General features: G+C 39.9%; 1 protein-coding gene across 2 annotated transcripts; it reads left to right on the forward strand.

Moving 5' to 3' along the window:
* The first annotated feature begins 371 nt into the window (after positions 1-371).
* On the forward strand, positions 372-6,980 carry Selenok (selenoprotein K). Of its 2 annotated transcripts, XM_078038430.1 has the most exons (5): positions 372-529; positions 3,858-3,948; positions 5,376-5,459; positions 6,264-6,350; positions 6,616-6,980. In XM_078038430.1, the coding sequence occupies exons 1-5, from the start codon at positions 511-513 to the stop codon at positions 6,617-6,619; spliced, it is 285 nt and encodes a 94-aa protein (XP_077894556.1). In that variant the 5' UTR covers positions 372-510; the 3' UTR covers positions 6,620-6,980. The 2 variants fall into 2 exon arrangements, with proteins under 2 accessions (XP_077894556.1, XP_005317271.2); XM_005317214.5 differs by lacking the exon at positions 6,616-6,980 and having other exon boundaries at positions 6,264-6,354.
* Positions 6,981-10,640: the final 3,660 nt, after the last annotated feature.

The following is a 10,640-nucleotide window of genomic DNA, read 5'->3' on the forward strand; positions in this document are numbered from 1 at the left end:
AGGTGTGACACTGAAGTTCTTCGCGGGAGTCACCACGCCAGGGCACATCCCTCCAATCAAATCCCCAAACTAACACCTCCACACCTTCAAACGTCCACAAGTCAGGAAAGTTCTGAGGAATTTATTGTCTTCAATCGGCCCCCACGCTTTGCCTACCCTGACCCTGTGCCTATCAATCAAAAGCAGCTTTGCCCATTCTAGGGTGCAAACGGCCCGTCCGCACCCAAATCTGAGAAAACTCAGGCAATGGGCTCTGGCAGGATAACGATCAACAGAACCTCCCACCACCGGCTCCCCAGCCTCCACCGGAAGTTGCCTGAGTGGCAAGACAAAAACTCCGTCGAGGGGCGTGTCTCCGCCAGCAGCCAATGGGCTCTTCCCACCTCCCTCCTCAACAGCGTTCGTTCTAATCGTGGCCTGTGACGTTTGAAGAGCCGGCGCGGAGGGAGTTACGGAAGCCGAGAGGGGCGTGGCATTTTAGTCGCTGGGAAGCCGGGAAGAGGAGGCAAGATGGTTTACATCTCGAACGGTGAGTTGGAGGGGATGTGGGGGTGGCCGATTTCCAGGCAGGCCGGATTTCGGAATTTTGTTTTCCCATCCTATCTCGTCCGGCCCAGGCCCCCAAGCGGCTTTCCCGGCCTTCGTGCCGAGTGATCGGGCGAAGCTGGATGCGAAATCGCCCCAGCCTAGAGCGCGTCAGCGTTCGTCCCCTGTGCTGACGACGGTCGGGGACCGAGGTCCCCTGGAGTGGGGTCCTGCGGACGTGAAGCTAAGCACGGAGATCTTGGAGCCCTAGGCTTTGTACGGCGAGCTTCTGATTGCGGATTTGCGAAAGTGATCTTTGCTCTCGGGCGTGGCTGTCCTTAACTAGTGGAGACCGGGATGTTGACTTGGTACACGTTGCGCTTTCTTTCTTTGCCTTGAGCACTGTTAGAGCCCCTGTGCTTCTCGCCTCGTTTAGTCTTTGTAACTGCCTAGTCAGGTAATGCTTTATCCCTGTCTTAAGGATGGAGACTGAGGCCAGAGGCCCAGGATCACAAAAGTAGTTAATGGCTGAGTTCGAATTCGAACCCAGGTAGGTTAGGATCAGCGGCCTTATTAACCATACTGTTTCTCTAATGTGTTTTAAAAAAAAAAAATCCCCAAACCAGAACTAGCCTAAGGCCATAATTAGATAAAAGCTTTGGATAGGCTCTTCCCCCAAAAGAGTGTAGCCAGTCATATACCCAACTTTTTGCCCGATTTTCCAGGAACTAAAGAAAAAGCACCCTTGTCTCTAGGAGCAAATTAATTATCATAGGAATAGAGGATCTGAGAGAGACTTAATTCTGTGAGTTTACAAAGGAAATGACTGGAAAGAAAAGACTTAGTATAATGGATGAGATCAGTGTCAAACCAACTGCTGCTCACCTGTTTGACTCAGGTGATATTCCGTGGTGCAATGTTAGTAGTTTTTGGATCACTGGAAGTAGGTACTGGTTCTACTTGAATCATCTGTTTATCTCCAGACTGTTAGGGCAGTCGGTGAGAAGTCTCTGCTGAGTGTACTTTGCATTTCTTTGCTTTACCAAATCCTATCTCCCACTTTAAAAATCCTGGAAACAAGTTGGTTTTGGACACTAAAGGAAAGCGTCAAAATTTAATTTCATCTTAGTTTTGGACACTTGCAGACTTTAGTTTATCTTATATTATTTGTGATTAAGACTAGTAGCTTCTATTTATGCATTATTGAGTAATTCCTTGTATTTGTTGAATGCTTTAATGTATATACAGTATTCTATTTGAGCCACATAAATATCCTGTTAGGACCTTTTATCTCCCCTAACCTTTTTTTAAAATTTTGAGACAGGATCTCACTAAGTTGCTGAGGCTGGCTTGCTGAACCTGCCATCCTCCTCCTTCAGCCTCCTGAATTGCTGGGATTATGGGAGTGCCCCACCACGCCCAACTTTATCTCACTTTTATAGTTGAGAAATGTAGTTTTATTCAAGCACCTTTTTTCCCTCTGGGGATACTAGAGGACAGGGGCTTCTGCCTTTATAAACTGGCATGGGGGAAGGGCAAACAAAAAGATAGACTTATGGGTGTGCATACTGTAGATTCTTTAAAATCACAACCGAAGAATTGGTGGGTTCCAGTTAGACCCTTTTTAGATTTGTACTTGTCGGCACAAAATATTTCTATTTCTATCTTATGATTTCCCCCTGAAAATTCCATGTGATGGATATTCCTGAAATACTTTTTCTCAGGCAAGATAAATGTCACATCAACCCATAAAGCAGAGCTATAAGAGGCAGAACCAAGCCTATACCCTCTTTTTTGACTGTGTAGCCAGTTTTTCTCACCACCTCAATGAGAGCTTAGATCCAGGTGGGTACCTGGGAATAAGATGGTCAAGGAAAGAGGAAAAGTAAACCAGGGCAGAAGTGGTAAGCAGATAAAGCCCTTGGGACCTTGGAGAGGCAAGGTAGTTGACAGTATTCTTTGCCCCAAATATTCTGACCTCTTGAGTTGCAAGACTGAAACACTAGAGTATAAACTTTTCATGTAGTAGCTGCTGTTATTTAAAAGTTCTTTGAAAAATTAGGTCCAGTTTTGCTTGAGGCAAAGATAGAGTTTATTGTTAGGCTCAAGAGCATCCTGTTATAGAAAATAGGGATCATTTTAATGAAGGACAGGCCACTTCCCTTCAGTATTTATAGCCTGGGGACTCGCTGATTTATAGGAATTTCATTAAAATAACTCATTCTGAAAATTTGTGAGAGTATGTATAAACAATCTTTTCATACAGGCAAGAGATTTTGCAAGTGAAAAAATATTTTAAAATGGAAGTGGTTGAACATTCCTTTCTATCCACCCAAGCCATTTGTTTCTTCAGAATACTTGAATAAAGAGATGTTTATACCATGTTCTCAGCAGTGTGATTCAGTATAAGAAACTTAAGTCCACCGACAAATGAATGGATAAATATATATACATACTCTGGAGTATTAGTCCTAAAAAGGAAGGAAAGTTTGACAAATGCTACAATGTGGATGTAACTTATAAGGCACTATTAGGTGAAATAAGCTAATCACAAAAGAAGACATGATTCTTTTTTTTTTTTTTTTTTGGTACTGGGGATTGAACCCAGAGGCAATTTACCATGGAATCACATTTCTAGCCCTTTTGTTTTTTGAGATAGGGTCTTGCTAAATTACTTAGGACCTCATCAAGTTGCTGAGGCTGGCATCAAATTTGTGATCCTCCTGTCTCAGTCTTCCAAGTTGCTGGGATTACCTGCCCGGCTCCCTACAATTTCTCTTATATGAGGTTCCTACAAGTCAAATTCTTAGAGACAGAAATAATAATAAAGGCTTGAGGAAGGAGGTAATGGGCAATCAGAGTTTAATGAGTGCAGAGTTTCAGTTGGGGGAGACTAAAGTCTTGGAGGTGGATGGTAGTGATGATTTCAGAACAGCTTGAATGTACTTAATGCCACATAACTATGCTTAAAAATGGGGTAAATTTTATTATGTAAATTTTATCACTAAAATGTCTTGTTATATGTATTTTACTAATAAAAACAAAAGAGGTCTCAGAGAAATATTTGAATAGTATGAAGTCAACCACTCGACTTATATACCATAGGTAAGCATTTGATATGTTAAAGGAATGATCCCTGGATTATGGAGCTTTACTTCCCTGAACCCTTCCTTAGAATGATACATACATTGTAGACTGTGTTGGCTATAGAAATTCTTGTGTTGGCTATAGAAACAGCTGACTGAATTTATCATTGTTGCCTACCTAAATGTAATGCCACTTGGGTCAGAAATTTGTAGTACTTACCAAAGTTTCTTTATTCTTTTCTATAGGACAAGTGTTGGACAGCCGGAGTCAGTCCCCATGGAGACTATCTTTGATAACAGATTTCTTTTGGGGAATAGCTGAGTTTGTGGTTTTGTTGTAAGTATACTAGTGCTCTTAGTTGCTCTGATGTTTAAGTTGACTGAAGTATATTATAGTACATTATGTGGCATATCTTCAGCTTAGCTCTCCTGAAGCAGTTAATTGTAATTTTCAAATCATTTTTGGAAAGGGCAGTTGAGATTCATTTAATGAGAAAGCTGCCACCACCAAACATCTTCCAATTAAGTTAGCTGTGTTTGCTTAACTTTGTAACCATTTCAGTCTGCAGCCAGGCCTGTCAATTCTGTTGTCAAATGACTATGCTTTGCATTCTGTCTACTGATTCCTTGTTTTCATATATGGGGCAACTTTTATTCTACATTATGTGTAATAACTGAATAAGGAGAATTTTTATCTGTTGTTTTTTTTTTTTTTTTTAAAAAAAACAAACCCAAATCCTAAGTAGTTAACTTTTTTAAATAAAGACAGAATTGATGCAGAGAAGACAACAATTTAAACTTCCTCAATAATTTCAAGCAATTCTTATTTAAGTGCATTTTTGGTCTTTCATGTGCTTGTTTTATGAGAACTACTAATAAGTCTTATGGTAAGTTTGAATGTGTATTTGACTGTCTCCTAAAGTACTGCAGAGTTGCAAAATCATGGGAGACAGTTCCTTCTTCACGTTGCAAGGGGTGCAGGATTGGCGTGATTATGGATGTTGGACATCAGAGGAAGTTATTCAATGTGGAGAAAACCATATGCAGGTTGACAGAGGAGTGTGAATATCGAGCTGTGGGCTTTATACTTAGTTTGCTTGTAGTTGTGGGTCTAGAAAGCTTAATTTTATGGCTGCATGAACATAAATAAAAAGGGGTAGAGTGTAAAATGAAAGAGAGATCCATAGAAAAATTCAGCTAGACACAGGTGAGGTCCTAAATTATGTGCAAAACTCATTTAAAGTGTTTTACATATCCCAACTACTCCATATCCATTTACTGTTTTATTCTTAAATTTACTGTTAAATCCTTCTTCTTCACAAATAAAGAAAATTACCTTTCAATGAAGTTCCAGAAGCCCTGTGCCTCTGCCACACCACTGTCACCCCATTCCTTCCCAAGATAATGTTAGGCAAAGGCTGTTGGCAGGGGAAAGGCAGGGGTGAGGAAAGTGAGACACTGTGAAAACGGACTCTGGTACCTGACACTTGATGTAGAGTAGAGGAAGGAAATCAGAGAGGACTCTAGTTTCATGCTCAGTCTCAGGGAATTATTAGCAAATAAGTGTGGGTTTAGCAGAAAACATAATACTTAATTTAGACACATGTATAAGCTAGATCCTGTTGACCTGTGCAAGAAATGTAGGTTTGGCACTACTGAGTAGCTTTATACATCTTTTCACAAAAATGATAGTTAAAACCATGGAAATATATTTTTAATGTGGTCAAAAGTGATACCTCAGTTGTTTTCTGTTCTTTGTTTCAGTTTTAAAACTCTGCTTCAGCAAGATGTGAAAAAAAGAAGAGGCTATGGAAACTCATCCGATTCCAGATATGACGATGGAAGAGGGTATGGCTTTTTAAAATTGATAATAGTTGTTATTATAATTGCATTACATATTTTGGGTGAAGTTAGACCAGTGGAAGTTAACAGTTAAATTCCATTTCACAAAAAATTAATGAATTACTGTAAATCAAAAATCATGTTGCCTCTGATTTGATAAATAGTTGATTTGGCAAAGCTAAAATATACATTCAACATCCTACGGGAGCCTGGTGTGATGGTGCCACACCTATAATCCCAGCAGCTCGGGAGGTTGAAGCTGGGGGATCACAAGTTCAAAGTGAGTCTCAGCAATTTAGCGAGGCTCTAAGCAATTCAGAGAGACCCTGTCTTTACATAAAATATAAAAAAGGGCTGGGGCTATAGCTCAGTGGTTAAGTAACCCTGAGCTTAATCCCCGGTACCCCCCCAAAAAAAAATCCTATAGGAAAAGTCAAAATTAGAAGATGAAAACTGATGGCTAACATTAAAGATTTCAATTTACAGTATAAATTTGCTTCTGCTAATGAAAATCTCAGAAGGTCAGATAGTATGGGCTGGGTTTGTGTTTCCACGTGGTAGAAATCAGCCTGAGTTGCTGGAGGCTTGTTCATCCTAATCCTGGCTTGACTGTTTCCTCACTTGCATTAGGTCTCTGGTTCCTATAAGTATTTGAATTTTCAACTCCTGATCCAAATGGTAGTTCTATTTTAAAGACTCTTTAAGGATCATGTGATGATTGAAAAATGAAAGGGTCTAGTTAAATGTTCAGAAGGAATCCATTGAAATTATGTCTACTAAACAGTAGATACTAACTTTATCTTTTACCAGGCCACCAGGAAACCCTCCCCGAAGAATGGGTCGAATCAATCATCTTCAGGGCCCCAGCCCTCCCCCAATGGGTGGTGGATGAGGAAGGTAACTTAAAATCTGAAATTATTTTCTAAGCTTTTATTTTGAAAATGGCTCCTTAGGAATATTTTCTTTAGGAAAACTTAAGTCACTCAACATTTTGTAATTACTCAGACATTGTTTCGGAAAATATTTCTGACTTAACCCTTAGGCAGTTTGTCAACTTTGTTATCAAAATGTCTTTTGAGAAAGGTATTATAACCCCATGTAACATGTTGAGCTTTATATAGGTCCAATTGAATAACTGTTAATATTACAATCTTTCTTTTAGGTAAATGTCTGCTCTAAGAAGCAGACAACTAAACGTACACATTCATAGAAGAAGGAAACCATTAAGAAGCGGAGGGCTACCATGCTAGACAAGTGGAGGAATGTGTACGTCTATATAAGGATTGCTCTGTGTCCTCACAGATCAATGAGGTCATGCTGGGAATTCCCTCTGCAGGGATCTGGCCTGACTGACATGCAATTCCATAAATGCACATGTTTGTCTCATTATCTTTTTTGTATAGTCTATTAAAGTATTAATATAGTTTTAATAAGTAAATATTTTTAGGTTGTAAAACTGGTTCCTCATCTTTATATAATTAATCACAAAACACTCTAAACCTGAAGAAAATAAAGGCTGCATATTCAGTGCTTGTGTCCCTTTTTTCAACTGTACATGGTTAATTTGTTCTTGTGTTTATTTCAATAGTATGCATAAAATCTGTGCTCTTGAATTAATTTTTGTCTTTAATATAATTTGTCCCATCATGTCTGATTTGCTATCAGGTATAATTATCAGGGTTCTTAAAAAGCTATTGCCAACAAACCTGAACTTCAAAATGGAGATTTGCTGCCTAATCTTTAAAACCATAGACTTTGATGTTATCTCAACAAATTTGAATTCTATACAACTTCTTAGGATTCTGCCTATTGGCTTTAAATACCATCCGAATACAGATAACTTTCACAGTTTTCACTAAGTGGAAAGCTCTATGAGACTAGGAATTTTGTCTTTGCCACAATCCTTTGAACAATGATTACATGTAATAGGCACTGACATATTGATTAGTAAAATGAATGATACAGATAATTCTATTTCCAATGTATAACAGGCTTTGAAACCAAAGTGATTGGGTTAAAGCTTTTAAGAATAAACATTTATCAATATTTATTTAACCCTGTTTGTCAGGAAATAGGGTTGTAGTAGCGTAAGACACTGTTTTTCAAAGATAAGGAAACAATTATAAAACAAGTTTTAGAATAAGGAAAAATATTTTGACAGCTCAATTCTGCTAGGCATCTTTTACACATTTTTTTCTGACAAAATGAGGTCGGTAGGTAGGTGATAGTTAAGTTATAAAGATACATGCAAGTGCTCAGTAAGTTTAGTAACTCTACAAGTTGTGTGGCAAGAGAATGGCAGAGACATTTTGTTAAACCTCCACCTGACCATAGTGGGAGAGATCACTGTAGAGGCCACAAAGGTGGTAGCTTAGTGTTACCAAAGGCTTCTGAGCATGTGACCTATGACCGACCCTCTTGCCTCCCAGGACTGCTGCTGCAGGACTCCTTCCTCTGGGCTTCTCCCCTCCCCACCAATCCTGATTGCAACTGACATTTAGCTGTCCTGCTCCATACCTAGGTTTATTGTCTTAATGCAGAACATAGCCAGTCGAGGAGCTTGTGTTGAAATCTTGTCTTTGTTATTCATTAACTTATGATTTTCGTTTGGGTCATTTTGTCCCAGTTTACTCACCTACCATGTGCTGAAGGTAACAGGATAAGGCAAAGTCTCTGGTGAAGCTTCTAGTCCAGTGTGAGACAGTAAACAAGCAGGCAAGATAACAACAGACTAATGCTTCATTTGTACTTCCAAGGAAATAGGAGGATAGGATAACTTGGGAAGGCCTAAGGCGGCATTCAAGTGAACATATACAGGATGATTCTGGGAAACGCTTGGCATGTCAGAAAAATCAAGTATTGCTAGAAATGCCAAGGAAAATTGGTAGAAAGTGAAATTAGAAGTGTGGCAGGATCTTGATGAAATATGGCCTTAATGATGGTGATCTGTTTCAATTATGTCCAAAGAGTGAAGGGAAACCATGAAAGTATAAAGAACGGGTGTGACATCTTGTTTTTGTTTAGGATAACTCACAAGATTTTACTAAGTGGAGTGCTGGAAACAGTATTGAACTTTTTTAAAATAGTAACACTTGGGCAACTGCAGGACCTACTTGTATGGGGGACAGGGCTGGAAAAGAAGTCTAGTTATTGTACTAAGTATATGAAAAAATGCTCAATATCTTTAGCCATCAGGGAAATGCAAGTCAAAACTGCATTGAGATTCAGTCTCACCCCCATCAGAATGTTTCACCCCAGGCTATGATCAAGAATACAAAAAAGAGCCCTTGTGGTGGTACATGCCTGTAATCCCAGAGGCTAGGGAGGCTGAGACAGGAGGATCACAAGTTCAAAGCCAGCTTCAGCAACTTCGAGGTAAGCAACTCAGTGAGACCCGTCTCTAAATAAAATACAAAATAGGGCTGGGGATGTGGCTCAGTGGTCGAGTGCCCCTGAGTTCGAGTTCAATCCCTAGTACCAAAAAAAAAAAAAAAAAAACCAAATACAAAAAAGGATGCTTGTGAGGATAAGGGGAAAAGGAACCCTTACACACTGTTGGTAGGAATGTGAATTATCAGCATGGAGGTACTTAAAAAACCAAAGATAGAACTACGATATGATCCAGTTATACCACTTTTGGGGGTATACTCAAAGGAATTAAATTCAGCACATGCTAGAAATAACTGCGTACCAGTGTTTATTATAGCAAAATTCACAGTAGCCAAGTTCTGGAATCAGCTTAGGTGCATATCAGTGGATGAAAGAACTTTTAAAAATGTGGCATATTTACACGATGGAGTATTATTCACTCATAAAGAAGCATTTATGCCATTTGCAGAAAAATGAATGGAACTAGAGATTATATTAACTGATATAAGTCAGAAAAGTATGAGGTTTTACCTCATATGGAATCTGGGGCAGGGGGATGGACACAAAAATAACAGGGAGACTACTAAAGAGGAAGTGGGTCATGAGGGAAGGGCAGAGTAATGGGAGAGTGGATGTAAGCAAAGTAAGTTATTTGCCTATATGAAAATGCCACAATGAAACCCATTATTCTGCATAATTAAATTGCACTTATATTTTTTAAAGAGGTTATTGTAGGCTGGGAGTGTAGCTCTGTGGTAGAGGGTTTGCCTAGCTTATCCAAGGCCTAGAGTGGGTAGGGGTTGTTGTCATCCAGGTGAGATGTTGGTGCTTTGGGCTAGGTAATGATAGTATGAATGGAGAAGAGGATGAATTCAAGGTATGATAAAGACTGCAGGATTTGCTGATGGTTTGGAAGCGAAAGCTGTGGGCAGTTGAATAATCAAAATAATTTACTGAGCTGGTAAAAGTTAGAGTGGGTTCTCTTGTTTGTTTTTTGGTCTGTGGGATGGGTAATCAAGAGTTTCATCTTAGCCCAGCCCAATGGCGTATGCCTGTAATCCCAGTAGTTTGGGAGGCTGAGGCAGGAGGATTGCGAGTTCAAAGCCAGTCTCAGCAAAAGCAAGGTGTTAAGCAACTCAGTAAGACCCTGTCTCCAAATAAACTACAAAAATAGAGCTGGAGATGTGACTCAGTGGTCAAATGCCTCTGAATTCAATCCCCAGTACCCCCGCCCCCCGCCAAAGTTTTGTTTTAAACATAAATTTAAGTTTGCAATGCTTTGTAGATGTCCGGTTGGAGATAATAGGCCATTGGATAACAATCTAGATCCCAGGGAGAGGTCCAAACTGAAGATACACATTTGGGAATCATATCTATAGTTAAATCCATGAAACGTTATAAAGTCATCCAAGGAGACCTTGCCCAAAGAACTCCAATATCAGAACGGATTGAACACGATCAGCGAAATATGAGAACTAGGAGCATGTAAGTTGTCTGAGAAGCCTGGAGAAGAGACACCTGTTAAGACAAAAATGAGATTCTGGGGCTGGGGATATAGTTTAGTTGGTAGCGTGCTTGCCTTGCATGCATAAGGCCCTGGGTTCAAACCCCAGCACCTCACAAAAATAAAGTTTTAAAATAAGACTCTGCTTGTCGGCAGAACTACGTAAAGCGGTCGAAAACCCCTTATGTTGCTGTCATCCTACCGTGAGAACTAACCACAGCAACATCCACCCAATCTCAGCTCCACCACAGCCCCGCCTTTCCTGCTTTCCCAGAATCCTCCGAGCCGACGCCCGCGGCGGCCATTTTGATTGT

Source organism: Ictidomys tridecemlineatus, chromosome 2 (assembly GCF_052094955.1).
Source record: "Ictidomys tridecemlineatus isolate mIctTri1 chromosome 2, mIctTri1.hap1, whole genome shotgun sequence".
NCBI lineage: Eukaryota > Metazoa > Chordata > Mammalia > Rodentia > Sciuridae > Ictidomys > Ictidomys tridecemlineatus.